Source organism: Neltuma alba, unplaced genomic scaffold (assembly GCF_004799145.2).
Source record: "Neltuma alba isolate B1F8T4 unplaced genomic scaffold, ASM479914v2 tig00011396_pilon, whole genome shotgun sequence".
Lineage (NCBI taxonomy): Eukaryota > Viridiplantae > Streptophyta > Magnoliopsida > Fabales > Fabaceae > Neltuma > Neltuma alba.
The window spans coordinates 1,220,285-1,247,875 of record NW_021636085.1 but is presented as its reverse complement, the minus strand read 5'-3'; the positions used below and the strand labels follow the sequence as shown (position 1 = coordinate 1,247,875).

Sequence of the window (27,591 nt, the reverse complement as noted above, 5' to 3'; positions counted from 1 at the left end):
ATTAAGAAAGCTAAATAAATTATCTAATTATAGCATATATGACCTGATCTTATATATATATGTATGAGAAATAACGTCGATAAAAATTTTATATTTATGATTAAAATTCACCCCTATACTAGGTGATATATTTAGGACCAAAAGAGCAAGAACAAAAACATGTCAACTATCAAGTATCAAACGACCTAAAAAATTTTCTTCCAAAATAAAAAAATAAAAACTTTTAGAGTAATAAGAACCGTACAGAAAAAATAAATGATGAGCAAATTCAAAAGTTAGTTCCTGTTTGAAACATCAACACAAGACACTAATGAGATGCTTATAGGCGTTAGAATAAATAGCTATATTTTTCAACCTGGATTTAGAGTGAATACTTTTCAACATGAGCATTTTGAATTTTACGATTCATTTTTTCAGTCATTCGTTTTAGAAGATCATGATGAATGGTATTTCAAATATATAATGATGTCTACTGTGTTTTTCTTTAGAAGTCATAGTTTTAAGAATCAGGACTTGAATACAACACTTGTGTGGAGATTTACCATGTTTAGTCTCTCTCTCTCTCTCTCTCTCTCTCTCTATATATATATGTAAGTTTGGCGGCTCAACTTTTCTTCTTGCACGTTAGTACTTCATAGGTTTCCCTTCAAACTTCAAACTCTTCTGTCCCATGATGCTGTGTAAATGCTGGGTGACTTCTGGAGCCCACTACTGGATTAGAATCCTATAAAATTGGCCTAGCTGTTGAAGGTATAAATGGAGTTTAGTATGTGTTAGCAGGTGCATCACAAATTGTTTGTTACATATCATGGTGTTATGTTCCGGTTTTTTCAAATTGACTGGTGTTATCTTGTGTTTGAAAGTCGAGAAACTTGAAGCAGTTCACGATATTCAAGTTTAGAGACCTTACATCGTGCCTGCCATGGATGAATACTTCATCTTTGTACGATCGCATCAAAAATTAACTAATGAGACTTGCCAAGCTGACTGTATGGTGGTACTGCATGTGTTCTTGTAGAATAAGTGAATTGACCTTGTGGCCTTCAAATTATTAAATATTTCAATATGGTCAAGAGGCTTTATGCCTTGAAGTGATCTTAATAATGTATTTGTAATTTTTTTATTCATTTTTGTTATGATTTATTTTCTCATGCGCTTCATAAAAATCAATAACTTTATGAAGTTTTTGAAAGATTTTACTTATTTTCTAACTAATGAAAGAATAAAAATATTATCCGAATCCCCAGAGGACGGCGTGGGAACAGTAACCCTGGATCATAGTGGTCTTCGCCCTTCCTGCTACAGTTCAAAGGACATTGCTTGTTCATCACAAGGTGCTGGTGTGATCATTATAATTTGTTTTTCTGGGTTTAAAGAAAAAAATATTTAACTATTAAATACTAAATTGGCATTTTACTTTGCCATTATTTTATTTGGACACAAATAAGTTAATTAAGATTCTTTCGTTTGGAGAGAACCCACACTTGAGCTGGTCTAGTTGAAAGCAGAACATTTCTTTCTTATTTCACCATCACGACCAGTTTTGACCTCAATGTTGCTCATTTTCACCATGGCTTTGCCAAACTCCACATTGAATACAGTCTTTCCCGAGTACCTCTGAACAATGGGCTTTGTGGAAGCATCACTCCACAGTTCTTGATCAGACTGCAAAATTCCCCGTCCTTTCCTCAGATTATTGAAGTAAGATGTGTCGAACCGGTTCTGGCTTCTGAAATCGAGCGCCACCCGGTTCATGCCGTCACCGATCTCAGGGCAAAGTGCTCGGAGCTGAGGCAGGAAGGAAGGGTTGATGGAAGGGTCAGGACCCCCATTTCCACCAAAGTTGTAGAGTCTGTTGCTGAAGAAAAAGCAGGCTGTAGTTCCGATGGTATGCCCTCCTATATATACATATAAATATATTTATTCAAATATTAAGAAATGAATCGGTTACGATTTGAAGCCAGAATGTTCCAATATCTTACACATTCCCAAATTACAAAATAAAGAGATAGGTTTGTATGTAGAGATAAAGACAAAAACAAAAGGGCAGGCTAATGCCCGATTATAGTATGTGGATCTTATGAATGCCCCATCTTTATTCTCAAATTTTGTAATTGTTTATTAATAATTTTTGAATATGATTAATAATTAGTATGAACTGCTAGTAGTTGATCACATGACAAACATTGAAATTCATAAAGATAATCAAATTAGAAAAGAAACCATGAGCGGCTCATCACGGGAAACCAAGTAATTTGGATTTTAATTATGCCGCAGTATGGTCAAATAAGGGACAAAAATAAATAAAGGAGTTGGAATCCATAGAGTCTTTACATTTCTACTTGTTCTCATTAAAATAGAAAAAAATCGTACAATACAATTATTAAAAGTTTATTTATTGTAAAAATAAGGAAATAATGCTTATCAATTGATATAAGTATCACATTCATATGGACAGTTTAATTAAATTTTATTTTATCTTGTCATTTATATTATAATATATTTATTTAAAAGTGTAAAACATAAAATAAAAATAATATTTTAATAGCTAATATTTTAATATTTAACCTATGAAATAAAAAAAAATCCAATGATGAGAACTATTGAAATTAAATCTTAATGATAGATCTAAATCATTTCTCTTGAACGATCACTGGTGAATTCAGACATATCATGTCACTTGTGAACAATACGACTTTTTAACAAATTAATATTACCCAAACACATTTGTTTACGAACTATATGAAGTTAAAACAATTGAGTTACCTGATTCGTGAATAATATAACTTGTTACAGCATAAAGTAACACAGTAATAACTTTATAATAACAATATATAAATATATAGTTTTGAATAATTATGAATAATAATACATCTATTTTACATTTTGTATATCATGAGTGAGAGAGAGAGAGAGAGAGAGAGAGAGAGAAGTGAATTACCAACAAGAGTGACAAGGTCTTGAGCGTTGAGGCCCTTATCAGCAAACTTCTTCTTCTGAACATCAACAGAATCTGAAGGGCCCGGCAAGTTATCCACATCTGAAGCCTTCGATACTCTACCATCTCTTCTGCCTGTAGGAACTTCCCATCTTACCCCTCTACTCTGCATTTATTCCCAACCACATCATTCTTATCCACTCACCTGCGTACACTACACACAAATGTATATTTAAACTAAATCCAGTTCTTACCACAACAACAGAATCGCGAGCAGCAAGGGCAAGTATGTCAGCACAAGAGACAACACCGGGGCATGCAGCCTCCAGCTGCGTCTTGGCTTCTTCAATGACCTCAAACCCCCTCAACCCGCCGTTCGCCCGGGCCGTTCTCTCTGTCCCTGCACCGGCCACAAGGACCGATGCGTCGCAGCCTCGGACGAAGCAATCATGGAAGTGCATCCTCAGTAAGCCAGCAGCTAGAGAAGGATCAGACTTGACATGAGCTTGAACAGTAGATCTCACAATTGACTCAGCTCTAGGGCAAGAGGTTGAGTAAAACCCTAGACGTGTCCCTTGGCCATGCACAGTCACAAGCAAAGCTAGAACCATGTAAAACACTAACAAAAACCTTAAGTCGTTGAAGAAACCAGCCTCCATTATCTTAATCTGGAACTCAATTATATGAGATGAGATTGGTGAATTTGGGGTTATAATTTATAGAGTTTTTTGGGGCTTTAATTTGTGGGGTCAGAACTTGATAGAGATAAGCAATGAGTAAGAGAAGACGACTAATGTTTCCAAAACCTAGTGCGATATAGGCGGGATTCAGGTCTTTTATAAATGAAGGAGACGTTACTTTACAGTCACTTGTATGACCCATTAACTAATTTGAAAAAATTAAGAAATTTACTAAATTATTTAATTATAGCATATATTATATGATTTCTTCAAAATATTCCTCCGGTCAAAATATAAGACTCTTTTTGTAGTGTAAAAAAAGGTCTTATATTTAGGATCGGAGGAGTACTTATGTGTACCATTATATTATGCTCCTTAATTTCTAAAATGTAAGACACATTTAATGGTATAAATTACACTACAAAGTGAGTATTACATTTAGGACTGGAGAAATAAACTATTTTGTAGTAAATAAGTTAACTGGATCTTATATAATGACCAGACTAGTACTGATATTTGGTAATATCTGATTAGATTTAAGCATTGTCAAGTGCCCACCAATTAAGGGTAATTATATTCTTTTAAAAGTGTTTTTTTTTTTTTGCATTTACATCTACTCAAACATGTATAACCCATTTGGTATGATCATCAGTACCTATATATGTTGAGCAGCTTTCTTAAATAATATTGTCACTATTTTACTGCGTAATATTTTACTTTAGAAACTAAAAATAATGTTGAATTATATATATGGCTAGATACTGTCGGATGTCAATTTTTTTTTAAATCTAAAGGACTTATATTTTTCCGGGGAAAGCAAGGAAAGAAAACAAAAAGGGGACAACAGAGAGCAGCATCCCAACATGTGCATATGCGTGGAAAGATTATAAAGGCTTGAAGAAGTCAAAGTTGATTTGAAGACATACAGAGACAGTGATGGATCAAGTGGAGTTTAATAGCGTTTAGCATGACAGGTTGCATCATTAATATATGTAAACTCAAATCATATTATTGGTTAGAGATCTGATTATACTCCTCCGGTCCTTATTATAAGACCCAATTTGACTTTTTATTTGGTCCTAATTATAAGACCCAATCTATTTTCTCTCTTATATTTATGCATTTTTTCCAAGATAATCCTTCTAATAATGATAGTTTTAGCCAATATACTTAATTAGCAAGGATATTTTAGGAATAACAACACTTATTTATTATAAATAACCAACTTAACTTACTTCCTTAATCTCCTCAAATAAGTCAATTGGGTCTTATAATTAGGACCGGAGGAGTATTGTTAAACTAAGACTATATATGACTTTAATTACTCTTCTTGGTATCAATTAACTAAAGAATTTACATGCCCCAGCGTGCAGCTAAATTGGTTCACATCATCTAATTATAGAACTTACACGCCACACAGGTTGCAGCTACAAAAGTTAAAGTTGAAAATTGTTTTCTTATCCCTTACGCATAGATATATCTTATTGGAGACAATTTCGTTGGAGACATGACTAAAGACATTAAATGTGGACAATGAGAATTTATTAAAATTTGCTGGGTCTCCACGACGATTCGAATTTTGATCCACCATGCATATTATGAGAAATTAGTTCTTTTCGCTAAATCTAATATCTCTATTGGTAAAATAAATAATATTTATTAAAACTATATGATGATTTAGTGTTTGTGTCTGGGTGTGTGAACATGGAAAAGGAAGGAAAATGATAGATGGATGGTCGGTGGTGGGGGAATGAGATAACCATGAAATTAGGATGCTCACAGGTTTGTACACTAGTGAAGTGGGAATAATTCTCCTAGGCACACATGAGGGGTTTGGCTGTATCATGCATGGGGACTACTATTATATTCAGTGTACTTCCTTACATTTTTATGGCTTATTTGGAATAACTTACAAGCAGTTTTTTCATTATAATTTATAGAATACGAGGTAAGTATGTAAAAATAGTTGTCTCAATTTACATAGACGTGTACATCCAAACAAATCCTTAGTTTTGCTCAAACTATACATAAGTGTAAGTGCATGTTTGGATAATGTTAATAAGGCTTAGAAGTCAGTCAGGACCAAAAAAATCTAGTTAAATAATGGTAACAAAAAAATATTTGGCATGGTTTTGGAGGTGACTAAATTTTTCTTATACACCACACACACACACACACACACAACCTCCGGTTCTTAATATAAGATCTTGTTTGACTTTTATTTTAGTCCTAAATATAAGACCCCAATCTACTTTATTTCTCATATTTATGTATTTTTTTTCCAACGTAATCGTTTTAACAATGATAGTTCTAACCAATACATTTGATTAGCAAGGATATTTTAGGAAAGACAAAACCTATTTATTACAAATAACTAACTTAACGTCTTTCTTTAATCTCTTCAAATTAGTCAACTAGCTCTTATAATTAGAACCGGAGGTAGTATATATATAAACTTCTGAAACTCACTTTTGATCCATAGTTCCATACAACAGCCAAACAAGTTTTTGTCAAATATAGGTGACTTTTTTTTATTGAAGTCTATTCAAATACAAATTACATTATACTAATTTACCTTTATCAGTTTGCAAAAGTTAGCTATAATAAAAGTTGCTTTTGCTCACGTTAGTTCAAACAGGCCCTAAAATTGTATAGAGTTTGAGATAAGTTCCATGTACAGTTCAAATATATATTAATATTGATGAAATGGGCATATTGAATTATCGACTCCTTCTTTGAAAATTTTTATTATTTGTTTGGATTCATTGTCTGATATGACCTCCATGCCATGTTTGAATCAAATTTCAAAATAAAATTATTTCATTTTATAGTGATTAGCCAAGATATCGAGTCACGTTTTGATTTAATGTGTGGACTGCAAACTTATAAAGTGGGAAATCATTCGGATTATCAGTCTTTTACACTTACAAATTAAATTTCACCATGAATTGAGAATGAATTAAAAGAAATAGAGAAAATACATGTGTATATAAAATTGTGTCATAAACTTTGATTTTTCCCCGTGTGATCCTTTATTTGAGCCATTTTTATTTTGAAAGAAATCTCTAATAGGTCCAAAAAATGTATGTTCACAGGTCAAACTATAATACTTACAAGTTGAGTTGTGTAAAAAAAAAAAAAAGGAATTTCATAAGACTTTTCTGGATTTAATTTTTTTATATGAGATCTATAGAGATAATTTTCTCTTGTTTTTATTCCCTCTCTCACATACAGAATTATATGTACAATACAATTTTATTTGGCAGGAATTGAATATTGTCAAACCCTATCTTTTACATTATCTCCTCTTTCTTTTTCTTTTTTTTTTGCTTTCATTTTCGACGACCACCACCACGCATGATCACCACTTGCATGAATTATTGTGTTGTGTAGGGACGGCTACGAGATTCAGGGGGCTCTTTCATCCTCAAGTACACTGATTCTTCATTCTAATGTACTTAGATTAAATGAATTTAGATTAATCCAAAAACATTAACATCTGAAGTTACATGTGAGATCAAACCCGCGACGATCTCCCACTTATGGAGGATATCCGTGATACTAGCTAGGTCGTGCTACTAGTGAGGCTATAAGACTATTGACTTACGCCTTCAAAATTTTAATCACCACGCCATGAATTCTTATTTATGCTTCTTTTGGTAGTCATGTATGCAAAGCATATGCTCCCTTCGGTCTTGTGAATAAATTAAAAATTACACTCTCTCCTATATGTTTTGCAAGACATTTTTAGCTAATTTTCACATATCAATAAAAACAGTTAAAATATTAAATTTGTCATAAAATTTAAGTGATTTTTAATATTTTCTTATCAATCATATTAAACTCTAACATCATACTCATCTGGTCATATTTATAAGACATAAAGAGAATAAAAATTTTTAGTCCTATTTTAAAGGGGGAGAGAAAATTTTCATATGAATGTACAATTTTACTCTTCATTTATTACTGTTTTGACTTTGTTTTTATAAGGAATATTGTGTACTAAATAGGAATAAAGTTTGAAAGTTGTTGAATTTTAATTTAGAGTTAATAAAGTTTAAGATTTTTATTAATCTGTATGAAACATATTAGAAGTGACCTATAAATAAAATTAGATAAGTATTAATTTCTACTCTCTCACTACCTTTATTAAAATGGAGAATTTATAAAAAAAATTATTTAATACTCAATGAAATTGAAAGTATCAAAACATCTTATAAATAGGGCACACAAAAAAATCTTATATAATAGACAGGAGTCCGGAGGGAGTAAGGGGGTAAATTAAAATCGAATTATGAGCTGGGCCTTGTGAATGCCAATGCGATCTAGCTGGAATATATATATATATATATATATATATATATATATAATTTTTGGCTTTTAATTTGTGGGGTCAGTTAAATTCAGAAAATTAATTAAGTAGTGAGGAAAGAGTAAGACAGCTAGCTTAATTAGCCAATTATTAAAAAAATCAAATGCTCTATGTGAAGGCGTCCCAACGACTATATAAAATGCTATAATATCTACAATAAACTATATTATTCATCTTATAAAAATACTTATAACTATAATTCACTCCTTTATAATGCGTGATCTTACCAATTTGACTGCAACTACCTTAATTAATGGTATTTTTTAAATGTCATTACTCAATATCAACATTAACCAATCAATAATATCACTATTAAATAAATAAAACATCTCTAATAGGCCATATTATTTATAAGCATTGAATGAATAGTATGATTCATACTCTCTACAATATACAAATAATATCAATCACCAAAATATATATAATCGATCTGTTAGTCAATCTTATAAATCAATAGTGCCAAAAAAAAAACATGTTTATTATAATAAGTTTATAACAAACATATATTTAAGGTTGTAACACACACAAAGACACTCTTTACTTTATTCTTACAACAACCTTAATATAAGGAAAGACACTCTTTACTTTATTCTTACAACAACCTTAATATAAGGAAATTAAAATCACAGAGAAATTTGAGCTCAAGGTGATACGTATGTAAATCATATACAAGAGTTTAGAGTCATTTTTGTTCTGAAAATATTTGAGAAAGAGCGCTGAATATCCAAAAGTTCTTCTTTTTTGTCAATGTCAACCCTAAAGTATTAACAAAAAAGGAGCAATATTGCTCTTCTTAGTTTTTTAACCAAAAAGGCGACATTCAGCCAAAAAAAAATAATATCCAAAAACACCTTTGCAGATACTTCCAAAACAAAAATGACCCTTAACTCTTCTATACATAAAAAAGTCTATTAACTTAATTAAACTTTTCATCTAGATTTCTCTGATTTTTTTTATTTAAAAAATACTCCTCCGGTCCTTAATATAGGATCTAATTGCTAAGTTAATTTTGGTCCTAAATATAAAACCTATTTCTTGTATTTATCAATTTTTCTTAAATGATTCCTATGAATACTTCCTTAACCATAATCAAGTAAGTGAGGAAGGGAGGATATTAAGAAAGATGATTATGGTGTTTTAGAAAAAAAAACATTTCATATTTCTTATAATTAACTAACTTATCTAACTTTCTTAATCTAATCAAATTAGCTAAATAGGTCTCATATTAAGAAAATGAGAAGTACTAATATTAGCAAGGATAAGGGCAATTGCACAAAGCGGTTACGTTCCTTTCATGTGGGGGACAAACTGGTCCGGAACCGGCACAGAGTAAACTACAAGATGATGCAATCAGACAGGTGAAAAAGTATCTCGACTCGTAACATGTTTTTCCTGATGATGATGTGAGTGTTGTGCCTGTTCATTCATCATACATGGGATCAATTATTACAAACTATATATACACACACACACATATAAATATATATATATATATATATATATATCATGCATTCAGATTTTGATGTAATTAATTAGGGGAAAGAAAGAAAAAGGGAAGATGAAATACTACCTATGGTCTAAATATAAGATCCACTTTAATTTGTATTGCAAAGTCGATATTATACTTCTTCAGTTCTGAATATAAGACTCATTTTATAGTGTAAATTATATTACAAAATTGATTTTACATTTAGGACCAAAGAAGTATTTAGGACTGAGCAAAAGTAGTGCTGTAGCTTTTATTTAATCAACAAAAAGGTTTAGAAAGCATGAGACTATACATTTATAGAGTCCGATCGAACTATAAATATGAATGGCGTTTAGAAATCATACATCAAACGATCTAAAAAGCTTTCTTGTAAAACTTTTAACCTCAACACATTATAAACTCATCATAAAATTACTACTATAGTAGAAAAGGAAAGCTGTTACAACAAACTACTATAGTAGAAAGAAATTTATATATTTTTAGAAATTGACATTCAAACTCGGGTCAAACCCAAACTCCGTTGCATGCAACCAAATTATTCATTAACATCCACTGGGCCTCCGAGCCTCCAGCCCGGGTAACAAAAGACATTAATATCAGCCCGTTCAATTGGTTTCCAACAATGTAAATCAAGGTTTCACAAAACACTAGATATGGCCTCCGGCCAACCAAAAATAAGGAGATATCACTTTTTTTTTCCAGTTTACAATAAGGCCGGCACTCAAAATATTTCAAAAGGACCCTAAATGTGACAATATACAACTAGCCATACATATACAAAGGCTAGAGGCCTAAAGCTAACCAAGCTCAAACCTCTGCGTCTCTTCCTAATGGCACATGCCTAGAACCTTCACCTGAAAATATTGTAAACCACGGGGTGAGACAAACATCCCAGTAACCAACCTTTCCAATTCAAGGTACAAAATAAATAGGTGCTCGTGAGTTGTCAAGTGGGGCAGTTAACAAGTAATATTATAAACGATAGCCACCACAAATAATGCAAGTACAAATATGCAATCCCATCAACCATATCCCTCATTATGAGGGATTTTCAAGAGTCGAACATGGCCTATCCCTCACTATGGGGGACGTAAGGAGCCATAAAAGGCCTATCCCTCACTCTGGGGGACGTGAGGAGCCAAAAGGCCTATCCTTCACTCTAAGGGACGTAAAGAGCCAACCATCATGCATTAATGGAGGCCTTACCATGTGGTAGTAACAACCAAATCTCTCACCAATTCCCAATTCATGCATCATGCTCAAACCGTAATCAAAGAGTAAATGATCATTTCACACTTAACTTCTTTCAGTAGACTATCTTTCACAAGTTCAAGATTCATTTAATATCAATTGAAACCCCACAAGACGGTTTTCCTTTTCGATATACAACATACAATTTGAACACACTTTCTTGCTCGGAGCACAAAACATAAATCCACTCATAATACTACAAAAGCATGTACAAAGAATTGGAAAAGTGGTTACCTCTCGCCTGAGCAAGGAATAACAAACCACCACGATGCGCCGTGCACCAAAGACTCACAACCGGTCTACACAAGCACACAAACATTCAACCACCATGTATTAGCTTTCAAACTAATAATATGGCCAAAACAACACTTGGGGACACAAAATTCCTAGCTCCAACCAAAACTCTACCCAACTCAAAAGGGTATAACCATCAAGGCAATACTCCAAGGTCATAAAAATCCATTAAAACATCAAATCCCCTTTCAATCATCAATGAAAATTCATAGCCTTAAGGACCCACTATAGGAATTCAACACCCAAACATCCCATTTGAACAATTGAAGTCTTAAAAATATTCTAAACTGATTAAACATCTAATTTAACCCTCCTTAACATAACCTAATTCACAAAACTAAAAATCAACCTCCACATTATCATCCTCAAGCATAAACCTCCTATTTCCACAAACCGTAACTTCAAAAACTCGAAGTTCTTCAAATCCAAGAAAATTACACTGATTAAAAACTTAGACTAACCCAAAGCAATTAATTAAACTCAAAACAATCGGTCAAAAACCTCAATTCCATCACAACCTAGAAAACTCTATGGTTTCACCATAAATCCTCAAAAATTCCAAGAAAGAAAGTAGATTAGAGGTTAAAATCACTTACTTGAGGCAATGGACCCTTAGAATTGTCCCCTCCAAGCCAAAAATTTGAAACCCTAGCAGAACCTCTCTCTTCCTTCAAATTTTCTAATTTTCACACATCTGACCTCTCTCCGCGACTATATAGATTCGACCCCCTTTGCCGCGGCGAACCCAAAACTTCACCGCGGCATGCCCCAACTTCACCTCAGTGAGACCTTCCTGAAAGAAAAACCTCACTCACCTGAACAACTTCGTCACGGCAAAACCTTCCCGAAAGGACACTCTCCCTAGAACTCCCGGTTTGCCACGGCGAATAAATCCTAAGAGGGATTTGTTCACCTATTCCTTCAACATACCTCAATCCCAAACCAAACACCAAGATCAAGGTTAAAATCACTAATCTATCCTCAAAATCAACAAAAAAGAGACTATTAAAACCCGATAAAACTTAGGACGTTACATTTCTAGCAAAATTTTAAAAAAATTTTAAATTAATAATAGGAGTACAGAAAAACTTATTGGTGAGAAAATCCAAAAGTTAATAATTTCTTGTTTGAAATACAATATACAGCTCTAGGAAGAATAACGAAGATGAGTGTAAAGAAAAGCACACAATAGAAACTTCCAATTAGCCTTCTTGTTGCCATGGCTTGGAAGGGATGGTTAAGTTTGTGATTAACTGTTTAATTTATAGAGTAATCAAATATTAATTGCAGAGACCTCCTACATGTTTTCAAAACCTACACTTTAGTCCTATTTTTAACACCATTAATAATATTCTATTAGATATTTTAAAATAATTAATTTTATTATTTTTAAATCTGCTGAAAATTTTAAAATTATTAATATACTCCCGTAGACTAATTCTCTACTCTCTTTCTCAAATTTTAAAAAAAAAATTTAAATAATTAATTAGCATAAATTTAAATAGGTATTTTTAAAACTAATGTATTAAAATTAATTAAACATAGATTACATTGAATAACTTATCAATCATTAGATTAAATCCCTATTTCATTAAACTTGTTTTACATGCGTGTTTGAAATAATATTTTAGCCAATTTATGTAATTACAGTTTAAAATATGATTAAAAATTTTAAAATATATGTATTAAATTATTTAAATTTAAATTATTTTTTAAACAATAATATAATATTTATATTGAAAATAGTATGGAGGTCTGTGTTATTATGTAACTATTGATATTGATTCTAGGGGATACAGGTGTAGGTTTCTAAAAATAAAAGAGAGGTTTTCATGATTAAGGTAAAGTTGAGCGGATGCCAATGTATTTTGCTCTATTTATCAATATAATTACTTACAAATCTTGATTAGTCACCTTGCTGAAAGGCTATTTAATTTATACATGAGCTTGAGAGGTCAAACGCGTTTATCCTTTTAAATACATATAACTGGCTCAAATAAAAAGTTAAGGGATGTTAACCTAAGGCAATTATTACACAAAATTATTAATTTTGGCCAAACACACTGATTATATATCTATGATAATACTACTATATATAGTTGATTAGTTGTCAGGAATTTACGATTTATTTGAATTACATTTTTTATTAATTATTAATTATTAATTAATCTTACCTCTTTGGAATTTCTTATTCTCAATATCTAAAATCATACGGAGTCCTTTCATTATCTAAGGCCTAAAAGTGCTAATTAATTTGGTTTCATTAAATAGTTGGCAAAAAAAATATAAATTCCCAAATGTAATTGACTTGTAATATATTCGTTGGCAAAAAAAAAAAAAAGTGACTTGTAATATATTGAATGCTTGTTTTTTAATTTTATTTTTGTTTAATTCTTATTAGAAACAGAAAAAGAAGAGAGAGATATGAGAATAATTTGTAAATATAGGAGGAAAAAAACTTTAGTAAGGGTAAAATTAAAATTTTTGTTAATTTAATGCATTTCTTGGTATACAAGAATGTGTTATAAGTGAATTATATTAACAACTAGAGTGGTACTCCTTCTGTCCTTTATTATAAGATCCAATTTTTTGAATATATTATTACCTATTTTACCCCTAATTTAATGTATTTCATACATTCTTCTTCTTCATTTATCTCATTATTACTCTCTCACATTTATCTATTTTTATATATGGGTATATTTGGAAAAGAAAATTCCATTTGCTACACATTAATTGCTTTTAACTAATTTCAACTTTTTTCTTAAACAACGTAATTTAGTTAAAAGGATCTTATAATAAGGAACGAAAAGAGTATTGGTTAAGATTGGGGCGGAATATATTATTTATTACAATCAGAAATATCAATATTAAATATTAAAATAAAAAAAGAATAGGCCTCTTGCACCCTCATATATGATGTTCTTACAGACACATATTGAAATAAAATGATTACAATTTTTTGAGAAAATTAGTCTTTTGTCCTTATAGTTTTAACTCGCTTGTAATTTAATTTTTAAATTTTAATTTAACTAGTGCAACTTAGCCCTTATATTTTTAACTTGATTGCAACCCAATCATAAATTTTGACTCCACTACTAGAAAAAATGTCTTTTACACCGGTTAGAATGGGTATTTGATATTAGAAAGACTATTGGTATAGAAACGGGTGGTGTTAAAAGTCTGATATTTTTACACTGGTTGCAAAACCAGTGTAGAAAATGTTGCTTTTAACACCGGTTGTTATTCCAACCGGTGTAAAAAATAAAACAAAAAATAGAAAAGAAAAGGATCTGCGATTTTATGATATTTGATAAAATCCTAGAAGAAGCTACAATTAATTCTGGGATTTTATCAAATATCATAATATCGCAACAAACAAGCCAACAAATAAGAAATAACACAAGAGTAGGAACAATTAAACCTAATGAGACCATAAAAAAACTAGCCAAGTTTTCCAAAAATGATATTGATTCATATTAGTTCATACAATAAAAATATATTTGTTGGACAAATGTCAAAATTATTCATTAAACAGACAAACAGAGAAACAGTATAAACTTAAAACAAATATAGCGGTGATGAAGATGAGTACAGATCTAGGCAAATATGAGCATATGGACAATAACACAATGAGCGCTTCAAATAGCATGGATCTGGATGCGATGAGCACAAATCTTGACGTCATGAGCATAGTTTGGATGGACAGGCAAAGATTTGGATGGTGTGAGCATGGATCTCTACTTGACGATCGTGGAGAAGTGAATGAACCTGAAGAAGATGATGAACACAAGGAAGATGACGCACTATAAAGGAAACAAGAACGACAAAACCGTCACAACACAAAGGAAAAGAGCGTGAAGAAGAGGACTAGCATTGAGGTTACTAGTAAATGAAGCATAGAAAGGAGATTGCGAGAGAACTTAGAGAGATTATGTGAGAATGAAGCTTGGTTTAGAAGCATTGAGGTTACTTATACAAGAACTTTGTTAAAATCATAATTGTAAACTTGATGAAAAGAGTAAGTAATCACTAATTTACTATGGTCAATAGCCATTAAATTGTAGTTAATGGTTAATGCCTAGTCTTTTTTTTTTTTTTTGGGCCAACGTGTTGTAATCAGTCACTTAGACCATTAAACTTCGTTAAACTTGTAATAGATCATTGTAAATCTCATGAAGAGAATGGGTAATAAATATCGTTAATTTGTTATGAACAATGGCCACTAGATTATTTAAACTATAGACATCAAATTAAATATCAATTTGAACTCTCTAAAATTTCAAATAATCACAACATTAAAATTATATCCAAATTATTTAAGATTTTAGAATAAAAATTTGGAACGTTATATATAGACCATGAATTAGTGCGATAGATGCATGATTCCCTTTGATCCATTAGGTGGTAATGATGACGACGACCACGACGACATCATCACCATTAATTTACAGTTCTTTAAATCACTTTTTCAATGATTCGATTAAATATGAATGCGACTTGATTAAATAATTATCAGTCATATCACTAATATCTTAATTAATCAAGGAACGTTGATTATTTTTTATTTAGTATCGCACCAGAAAACTAGATATATTTGCCATTAATATCTAATTTTGGTTTTATGCTATATATATATCAAATTTTGGAAATTAAAAAATAAATATAAAAAAGTCAAAAAACTCTTTTTATTTTTAGGGTTAATTAATCCGCAAGTCCTTATATTTTCAATGAATTTTGAATTAGGTCCCTATAGTTTTTTTTCTTTTTATCAGGTCCTTATACTTTTACCTTTTTTTAATTAGGTTCTTATATTTATTTTTCTTTTAATTAAGTCCTTATAATTTCACTAAATTTTTAATCAGGTCCATGTAGTTTTAATTTTTATTTATTAATTAAATATAAGCTTAATTAAATAGAGTAATACTGAAATATAAATATTAATAATTAAATTAAATTAATAATTATGTAATAAAAAGTGATAGAATTAATTAATTCAGGAAATTTTTTTAGAACAATTAATTTTTTTGCTGAAAAAATTAAAATCATTATAATAATTCAATATCTTTAGAATATTATTGTTTATAAACTAATATTAAATAATATATACTATTTTATGTTTATATAATAGTACTATTAGAATTTATAAAATAAATAATAAAAAATTCAGGGACTTAATTAAAAATAAGGTGAACTTATAAGGACTTGATAAAAAGAAAAATAAATACAAGGACCTAATTAAAAACAAGTGAAAGTATAAGAACCTGATAAAAAGAAAAAAAACTATAAGGACCTAATTCAAAATTAGTTGAAACTATAAGGAGCTGTGGATTAATTATCCCTTATTTTTATGCGATCATTTGTATGCATATTATTTTTATGGATCAAATTTTCAGCAGACAAATCTTATAATACAAAATTTAGGCAAGTTATGTCTCTAGAGCTCATCAGAATTAGAGTATGTCTCCAAACTTAAAGTGCGCCTATAGAAATATTTGTAAATTGCCTACTAATAAAATTATCTTACTAGGAAAGGGTTTATGGCCTTATTACCAATTTGATGAACCGCCTTTAAAGATGATACTTCTTTTAAAAGAAAACATTCATAGATCACTATGTCATGTTCTCCATATCAACAATAACCACTAATATCAATATTAAATAAATAAAACATGTCTAATTTTTCATAAGCATTGAATGAATAGTATAATTCATATTCTCTATAATATACAAAATCCTATACAAATAATATCAATCACCAATATATATATATATATATATATATATATAATCGATAACAACATATACTATTAGCCTATCTTAAACGTCAATACAAAAAAAAAAAACACACACACACACACACACACACATTTTTATTATAACAAACGCAGGCAGTAGAGATAGATAAACTAAAACCCACATTAGAATAAATGACTGACCACAACCATGTATATAAGGCCATAAACACACACACGAAGTCACTCTTAGTATCTCATTCTTACAAACTTAATATAATATACCATTAAGGGAAATTAAAATCAGTGAATTTTGAGGTGAAGAATTTGATTACCGATAGATCTTATATATATATATATATAAAGGCTGAGGGATATTTTTACCCTGAAATTTTTCACAAAGGAGCTATGAGTGTCCAGAATTTTTTAAGTTTAATATTATCTTGAAAGTATTAAAAAAGTGTGCAATGTCACTTTTTTCGTTAAGAATGTTAACATATTAGTATTTGAACAATTAAGGTTGCTCTTTTTTTTTTTAACACTTTTGGTGCTACATTGAGCCAAAAAAAATACCTTCTGGATATCCACGGTAACTTCACGAATACTTCTAAGAGAAAAATGACCTTAAGCCCTATATATATATATATATATATAAAGTAGATCTATTAATTTAATCAAACTTTTTACCTACGGTTTCTCTGTGATTCTTTTTAAAAATAATAATAGCAACTTAGCAAGTATAAGAGCAGCGGCACGAAATGGTTCTGTTCTTTTCATGATAGGGACAAATTAAAGTTATCCAAAACCAGCACACAGCGGCTTACAAGATGTTGCAGTCGTGCAGGTGTAAAATGTTCTTGTTTCAGAACATGTTTTTACAGATGATGTGACTGTTGTGCCTGTTCATTCATTATATATTACATCAATAATTACAAACCGTTTACATATATATCACTGAGTAGCTTATTATGATAAGTTCCAGAACAGGAACTGATAATATATTTAACTTGCTTACTTGTTATTAGGATATTTTAGTAATTATTTTTCTTCTTTAGGATCTCATGATAATTCTCCCTATATATTACATGGATTCGGATTGAGATGTAATTAGGAGAAAGGAAAAAAATAAAATATGAAATAAGATAACTTTTATTCAATCAACAAAATGTTGAGAAAGCATGAGACTATATGAAAGGTTTAGAAAAGTGTGAAGCATCGAACTATATGAATGGAGTTTAGAAATCAGGCATCAAACGATCTAAAAAGTTTTCTTCCAAAATTTTAAAAAAAATAAAACATTTAAATTAATAAGAACAGTAGCGAAAAACTTATTGGTGAGCAAATTCAAAAGTTAGTTCTTGTTTGAAATATAATACATACCTTCAGAAGCAATGATGAAGATGAGCGTAAAGAAAAGCACACAACATTAACTCTCAATTAGCGTTTTTGTTACTGTCATGGCTCTTGGAAAGGATGGTTAAGATTGTGATTAAGTGTGTAATTCATAGAGTGATTAAATATTTATTGCAATTATTTTTTAATGAGATATTCCAATGAAGATTTTTTATGGCACATTAATTGTAGGTTATAGCTATCTTTCTCATATGTGAGTAGAATACAACGCTATAAAAAATAAAAAATGAAGGGCAGTTGCTGCTGAAACTACATTTGCAGCAGCGAATCACTTTGTGACCACTCAAAAGTATTAGCGATAGTCATTACGGTAACGATTTAGAGACAACTAATTAATAAGATTCACCTACTGATGAGATTCTCATATAGATTAACAATAAGGGTTTGTATCCTTACGAATTTGATGAAACGCCTTTAAAGATGATACCTTTAACAACAACAAAAAAATCAACAATAACCACTAATATCAATTAAATAAATAAAACATCTCTATTTTTTTTTATATGCATTGAATGAATAGTATAATTCATATTCTCTATAATATAAGAAATTCAATAGAAATAGTATCAATCACCAATATCGATAATAATATATGCTAATAGCCAATCATAAACACCAATACCAAAAGAAAAAACAAAACACTTTTATTATCACAAACACAACCAGTGCAGATAGATAAACTAAAACACAGCCATGTACCTAGGGCCGTAAACACACACACAATGACACTTTTAATAGTTTATTCTTACAACCATAATATAATTAATACTATTAAGGGAATTAAAATCACAGAGAAGTTTGAGGTGAAGAATTTGATTACTGATAGACCTTACATATATATATATATATATATATATATATAAAGGGCTGAGGGTAATCTTTACTTTGAAAGTTTTCATAAAAGAGTTACGGGTATCCGAACTTTTTTAGGTTTGGTATTTTCTCGAAAGTGTTAAAAAGGGTGCAATGTCGCTTTTTTCCATTAAAATGTTAATAGCCAATATTAATATTTTAACAATTAATATTAGTTTTTTTTTAACAAATAGATGACATTGTTCCTTTTTAACACTTTTGGGATGATATTGAGCAAAAGAAAAAACTTTCCAGATACCCACGACACCCTTATGAATACTTTCACAGCAAAAATGACTCTTAACACACTCTCTCTCTCTCTATATATATACACATATATATAAAGAAGATATATTACTTTAATCAAACTTTTTACCTACGATTTCTCTGTGAATTTTTTTTTTAAACACTACAAGGATAAGGGCAGCGGCACGTAATGTTTCTGTTCTTTTTATGATTGGAACAAACTTCTCCAAAACCGGCACAGAGCGACCTACAAGAGTTTGCACTGGAGCAGGTGTAAAATTTTCTTGTCTCATAACATGTTTTTCCTGATGATGATGTGAGTGTTGTGCCTGTTCATTCATTATACATTACATCAATAATTACTGTATATATTAGGGAGAATAGCAATAAGGTCCCAAGGAATGAATATATTCACCAAAAAATCTCATAACAATTAAGCAGCTTATTATGACAAGTTTCAGAACATCAATAATTACAAACCATATATATATATTAGGGGAAAAGAGAAAAAGGGGAATATGAAATACGATAACTTTTATTTAATCGGCAAAAAGTTGAGAAAGCATGAGACTATAGAAGGTTTTAGAAAAGTGTGAAGCATCAAACTATATGGATGGAGTTTAGAAATCATGCATCAAACGATCCAAAAAAAGGATTTCTTTCCAAAATTTAAAAAAATAAAAACATTTAAATTAATAAGAACAGTAGTACTGAAAAACTTATTGATGAGCAAATTCAAAAGTTAATTCTTGTTTGAAATACAATACATACCTTCAGAAGCAATACTGAAGATGAGTGTGAAGAAAAGCACACAACAGAAAATTTGAATTAGGCTTCTTCTTATTGCCATGGCTCTTGGAAGGGATGGTTAAGTTTGTGATTAAGTGTGTAATTTATAGAGTAATTAAATATTAATTGCAATAATTTTTTATTGAGTTTTTCCAATGAAGATTGTTTATGATACATTAATTGTAGGTTATATCTAGGTTTCTCATATAAGAATACATCTATTTTATTGGATTAAAATTACATAGACCTTCCACATGTTTTCAAAACCAACACTTTAGTCCAATTTTTAACACTATTAATAATATTCTATTAGAGATTTTAAAATACTTAATTTTTATTGTTTGTGAATCTATTGAAAATTTTAAAATTATTAATATACTCTCAGAGTCTAATTTTCTACTCTCTCTAAAATTTAAGCAACTTTAAATAATTAATTAAAAAATGTTAATAATTATTTTTTAAAAATATTGTATTAAAATTAATAAAATGTGAAGAAAATTAAACATAAATTATATTGGTTAACTAATCAATCATTATATCAAATCCCTATTTCATTAAACTTTTTCACATAAGTATTTGAAATAATATTTTAGCTAATTTTTGTAATTAAAATTTAAAATAAGATTAAAATGTTAAAACATATGTATTAAATTTTTTGTAACCTAAATTGTTTTGAAACAAAAATACAACATTTATATTAAAAGTAGCGTGGAGGTATGTGTTATGTAGCTATTGATTATCGGAGATGCTTGTGTAGGTTTTAAAAATAAAAGAGAGGTTTTCATAATTAAGGAAAAATTGATCGAATGCCAATGTATTTTACTCTACCCGTCAGTTAATTATTACAAATCTTGGTTAATTATATTGTTTGAAAGGCTGTTTATACATAAGCTTGAGAGGTCGAACGTGTTCATCCTTTTAAATATATTTAACTGGCTCAAATCAAAAGTTAAGGGACGTTAACCTAAGGCAATTAACACAGATTACTGAAACACACTGATTATATATATGATACTGATAATAGGGAAAACTAATTTGAAGGTCCTTATAGTTTTTATCAGTTTGGAATCAGGTCCTTATGATTTTTTTTTCTTTTTATTAGATCCTTTAATTTTCTCCTGTTTGGTCGATTAATGCCTTCTGTTAAATAGGACAAACACCGTTATAACTTTTTGCAACATCTTCTCCTTCCCCGCTTTTCTCGCGACCTGACCGACATGAGTAGTATGAGCTCGTCCATCAAACTCGTGAAAACACCTCGAATTCTAGCTACATCCCACTTGTTCATCTGATATATTTCCCCACTTCCACTTTCTTTCTTTCTTTCTTTTTACTGGATCTACGCAAGTCTCTCTCTTTTTAAACTGTTTCTTAAATTAAGTCCATGCTAGTTATAGAATTTATCTTTACTTTATTGCTGGATTTAGTTTATTTTTTATTTGTCCCTCTATTTTCTGCGATCCTCTTATCTCACATTTGCTTCCCCTTAGTCTAGACTCTGAATATTCTATCTTCGTAATTCAAGCTCAAAGAACTGAACTTTGCATGAAACCCCCATTTTGAGGTTCTTTGCTTCGTTCTCTTTTCTGCTTCGCCTTCGTTCCTTGTGTTCCTACCCTACCCCTGTGAGCTATATGGACATGACCCAGGAACGCATTTCCTTCTTGGCCTTCAAACTTGAACCAAACCAGACGCTATAATTTTTGCAAAGCATACTCGATGTACTGCCTGATGATATTTACCATGGAAGGAAAAGCGAGTTAGGCGAATTGGGGGGGTGAGGAGAAGATTTAACATAAAGTTATAATAGTGTTTGTCTTATTTAACTGTAGGGATTAATGGACCTGATAGGAGAAAGTTAATGGATCTAATAAAAAGAAAAAAAAATTACAAGGACCTGATTCCAAACTGATAAAAATTATAAAGACCTCCAAATTAGTTATTATATATAGCTAGTTGTCAGGAATTTCCGATTTATTTGAGATGACTTTTTTATTAATTAATAATTAATGTCACATCTTTGGAATTTCTATTTCTCAATATCTAAAGTCATGCCGAGTATCCAAGGCCTAAAAGTAATAATTAATTTGGCATCATTAAATAATGAAAAAATTCATATTGGTTAAAATTGGGACGGAATAAATTATTTATTACAATAATAAATATCAATACAAATATCAAATATTAAAAGGAAAAAAGAAGAAGAATAGGGCTCTTTCACCCTCAAATACGCTATTCTTACACACATATTGAAATAAATTATTACAAATTTTTTTGAGAAAATAAATCTTTTGGTCCATAAAGCTTTGACTATGTTGTAATTTAATCATTAAATTTTAACTTGATGCAATTTACTCCTTGTATTTTTAACTCGATTATAACTCGGTCATAAATTTTGAATTGATGTAACTCTATCCTTATAATTTAACTATTTAAAATATTAGTCTCTATATTTTAGAAAATACAATTATATATTTCTTGAAGCATGTGGGAACTAAAGTTTTAAATGGTATAGAGATTGAATTACAATGAATAACGTGTTCCAAATGAGTAAAAACTATAATGAGTGAGTTACACCAAATTATAATTTAATACATTAATTGTAGTCGGTCCCTTATGTCAAAACTTTTTTAAACTTGTAACATAATTGTCGACTTAGTAAAAACAATGGATAATTATCAATCTGTTATTTTCAGTAGCCATTAGATCATAGTTAATGGCTAACATGCTTGCACCAGAACTTTGTTAATTAAACTTCATAAAAAGGAGTGGGTAATTTCTAATCTATTATAATCAATAGCCATAAGTTGTAGTTAAGGGCTAATGTTTTGTAATCAGTTCCTTACACAAAAACTTTGTTAAACTTGTAACATAACTGTAAACTTGGTGAAAAGAGTGAGTAATGACTAATTTGTTATGATCAATAGCCATTAAATTGTAGTTAATGGTTAATGTGTTGTAATCAGTCCCTTTCACCACAAAACTTTGTTAAACAAGTGATAGAATTGTAAGCTTTGGGTCATAAATATAGTTAAACACTTGTTAACTTGATGCAACACGTTTTGAGTTATAACCTAAAACCTAAACCCTAAATTCTGTCACGTGTATAACAAATATCGGGTTGGATCCGATAACCCGAATATTGACGACATTGTCATCCAAACCCAGCACAGAGCATCTGACAATGACTCAATGAGCATAAAAGCAGGGTAAAATGGTCTTAACGTGAAGCAGTCTTCTACTTTGGTTTTATTACTAGTTTACTCATTGTACGTCACATCAATATGGTTATAAAAATGCCGTCAAACTCGCGGGTTTAATTCAAAAATATTAGTACCTGAAATTACAGATGAGATCAAATTCATGATCTCTCACTTATAAAGGATATTCACGTTACTAGACTACAGTCATTTATGCCTTCAAAATTTTTTAATTAATTATTATCTCATATTCTTAATATAAAAGTTAGATAACTAATTATTACTTTTAACTAATTTGTGAATATTAAAAAATAGTTAAATTAGTTATTTGTAATAATTGAGTGTTGTCTTTCTTAAAATATTTTTATTAATCACGTATATTAGAATAGAAACCATTTCACATGTGCCATCACTATGGGAACTATTTTGGAGAAAAAAATGAATAAATATAAGAGACAAGTAGATTGAAATTCTATATTTAGGAGTTAGGACCAAATTTAATCTTTAACTGGCTGGCCGGAGGTAGTACAACACCATTAATTCTTCATTATATGTGCATGCTATTGATGCTTCTTTTGTTAGTCATGCGAAGCATATACTCCATTCGGTTTTGTGAATAAATTTAAACCTATAAGTGCTTAAATTTAAATCAAATTATGAGCTGGGCAATGCAATGGACCGAGCTGGACCTGTAATTGATCATTCTATTAGTTTTGGCTTTTAATTTGTGGGGGTCAGATTCGAAAATATTATCATTAAATTATAAAATCACATTAAAAAAATATGACACAAAGTCATGTATGATTGGGAAACTTGGCCTAATAAATATAAAGAATTTGATGCAATCGTTTTTTTTTAAACTACTCCTCTAGTCCTCAATATAGGACCTAATTGTTAGATTGATCTTGGCCCTAAATGTAAAATCTTTTTCTCATATTTATCAATTTTTTTGAATAAATATTGGAATTCACAAAAGGGGAAAACCCCCCCTCAAAACAAACACAAATCAGAATCCTTCATCAAAATCCACCTGAAGCATCTTGCTGGAGGGTAATCAAGGATGCAAAAATAAAAAATAAAAATTCTCCATCTCATAAGTAGTCCTAGCTAAAAAGTTAGCTGAGCCTAACTATTCCCTATCCCTTTGCACAAAGCTAATTTGCCAATTCCTATGAGCTAAAAGTATAGTATCCTTAATGAGGTCTAAGGATGATCAATGTCACACCCTCTCATCATCAAATTTATTGCTTCAACACAGTCAGAATACAACACAATACTATTACACCCTCTATTCAGACATATGTTCAAAACATAAAGGATGCCAAAAATCTCTGCCAATGGAGGGGGAACTGAAATGAGTTTGCATTGGAAGCCACATATCCAGTCCTCATGGTCTGACCTCAGGATTCCTCCACAACCGCTTTGACCATTCTGCAAACAAATCTATCCACTTCTAAGCGATAGGCATGTTCCTGAATGTTGCTCCGGCCCTCTAATCTCCTTCTTTGGTTAGAGTAGAAATCACATCTTTGAGCCAGATCAAGAGCCATACTAGCACGAAAGAGACTATCATTTGCATCTTCATTGTGGATTGTGCTCGTTGGGTTAAAGAGTTTCTCACAACTAGAGGCCTAAATGTCCCAACATATGTACCCAAATAGAATGCTCAATTGCATTCTTTTTGTGTGATTTCTTCCCAACTCATTTTGAAGACTCCATTTTACCCGACTCAAGCCTTGCAAGAAGAAGAAAGTGCTCCACTTCTCGAATGCAACCATTGATCTCCAACACTTGGCCGCATGATCACAATCTCAAAACAAATGCATCGAATCCTTATCTTCCTAGCAACCAAAGGGACAAGAAGCGGTCTTAAGAAGAACTCTCCTTTTTCGTAAGCTAGCTGTGTGCACTCTCCTATGTGATAAGAGCCACAGGAGGGTTTTTATCTTCTCTAGTCCTTGCCATCTCCATATGAGTCTCTAAATACTATATACATGCCTATGAGTATACCCCAAACATGAAATTATAGGCAAATCTCATGGTAAAAAAAGCCATTAGTGGATGCTTTTCATAACATTTTATCCTCTCCTATCTCCTCTCTTGGTGGGTGTGCATGAGTAATTTGCTCAATGATGTCATAAAAGAACCAATGACTAAGTTTCCTTCTATCCTAGTCTCCTGTTTGATCAACATAATTTGCCACTCTGTCTCTTCTATCAATAAGAGATTCTCTTCCTGGTACTAGTTGTATGAGGGGCACATTCATCTCATACTAGTTATCTAACCAGAGGGAGGTGGATCTACCATTACCAATCTTATTTCCCAACCCTTTTTCAAAGGTCTTCCATACTACACAAAAAGGATTTTCTAACAAAACTTCATAATGAAAGCCTCATTTTGTAGCTTCAAGTTCTTTATTCCTAGACCTCCTTCTTTCTTTTCTTCCACAATTTGATCCCGGGCCACCAAGTGCAATTTCCTTGTTTCATCATTACCCCCAAAGGAACCTTCAGCTCTCCTTTTCCAAATCCTTCACTAAGCATTGGGACAAGAGGATTTTTTGCATGTAATAAGCTAGGAGAGTAGAAAGGACAGACTTGATTAGGTTAACTCTTCCAGCTAGGGTTAGTGTCTTCTTTTTCCAGCTGGATAAGTGACCTTTAGCCTTCTGAATGAGGTGCAAAAGTAGCATAAGAAGCTCTTCTATGAATGAGAGGTATTCATAGGTACTTTTACACATCAACTGTGAGTTCCACTCCCATTTGTTGGCTCATTTGAAGGGCTTTGGAGTTTTGCACATTTCTAGAAAAAACACATTTTTATTTTAGCTCTGTTTATCTTTTGGCCTAATCCTTTACAAACTTTGTTCATACAATCCACAATGGTGGCAATCTATACAGAGGAAGCATCACCAAACAAGATCAAATCATCAACAAAAAAGAGGTATGAAATTTGAGGTCCCCCTATACTGATCTCTATTAGAGTCTAATTACCTTATCTAATTGAATCTTTAATGATGTGGCTTAATCTTTCCATACAAAGAGTGAAGATGTATGGAGAAACTGGATCCCTTTGTCTAATTCCTTTAGATGGCTTGAATTCTTCTGTTTCTTCCCTATTTTAAAGTACTCTGAAAGAATATGTACTTACACTAGTCATGATTAAGACATATAGTCTTTCCTCCAATCCTATATTCCCGAGTGTTTCATAGATAAAATCACATTCTAGCCTGTTGTATGCTTTCTCTAAGTTGACCTTAACTCCAACACTTCTGTTCTACCCTCTCTTTGTTTTCATTACATGAACCACTTCCTCTGTTATAATGATATTATCGCTACTTTACCTCCCAGTGATGAAACTACATTGGTGGTGGCTAATGACTTTTCTCATAATCAGCTTCAGTCTTCTACTAATGATTTTAATAATCATCTTGTAGCTCACATTGCACAATGAAATAGGTTCAAAATCCTTCATACAAACTGACTTCTCAAGTTTAGGAATGAGGACTAGGTTTATCTTATCATGCTTCTTACCCTCTACAGATCGTTGAAAATGTTTTTTACCATATAACAAATCCATCGTCCTAGTAAACTCCAATACTCCTGATAAAAGAAAGCTTAAATCCTATATGGTCCAAGAACTTTGAAGGCCTCCATGTCAAAAATTGCCCCTTTGATTTCTTCCTCATCCACATCCTTATGTAGCCATCTATTAATTTTTTTTCCTAAATTACCTCTATTGATACTCCCTCAACCATAATCAAATAGGAGAGGGAGGAAGGATATTAAGAAAGATGATTATAGTGTTTAGGAAAAACATGTCATATTTCTTATAATTGAAGAAATAATGTATTATATTTTATTATGTAATGAATTCTCTCTTATTTTAATGTATGATTAAACATGCCATTAATGTTAGGAAATAAGGATAACTTAATGAATGGGAATAGTCAACAGATTGATGGAATGATTGTTTGCAAAGAAATGATTATTTATGCATTGTTAATGCAAATAAAGGGGATAAATTATCCCTAAATGAAGCCTAAATTTGTGCTAGATTGGAAGTAGGGCAGACGATTGAATCTGCCCATGGAATTTGGTGAGCAATTAGAGCACATCCTAAGCTTTAAAGAGTAGTAGATCACTTAAAATGATGTGTATGCTAGGAGATATGATTACCCAAAGTTAGGGCAGAGAAATTAGAAAGTACAGTTTTTACCAGTTTGAACAGCAAATTTCCATGAATTAACTATACGAATCGAGAAGTGTTAAGCTCATATTTATATTTTTCTCTTGTAGAGATTTGAAAGAGTTTTAAATGAACACCTGAACT

The 27,591-nt window shown here is 30.9% G+C and overlaps 1 protein-coding gene across 1 annotated transcript; it reads right to left on the bottom strand.

The window, feature by feature from the left end:
- Positions 1-1,395: 1,395 nt before the first annotated feature.
- LOC114712755 (cationic peroxidase 2-like) lies at positions 1,396-3,597 on the bottom strand. Its single transcript, XM_028897296.1, has 3 exons — positions 3,193-3,597; positions 2,942-3,104; positions 1,396-1,898 (listed from the first exon to the last, which is right to left on the bottom strand). Exons 1-3 carry the CDS (start codon positions 3,595-3,597, stop codon positions 1,495-1,497), a joined length of 972 nt encoding a protein of 323 aa, XP_028753129.1. The 3' UTR covers positions 1,396-1,494.
- Positions 3,598-27,591: the final 23,994 nt, after the last annotated feature.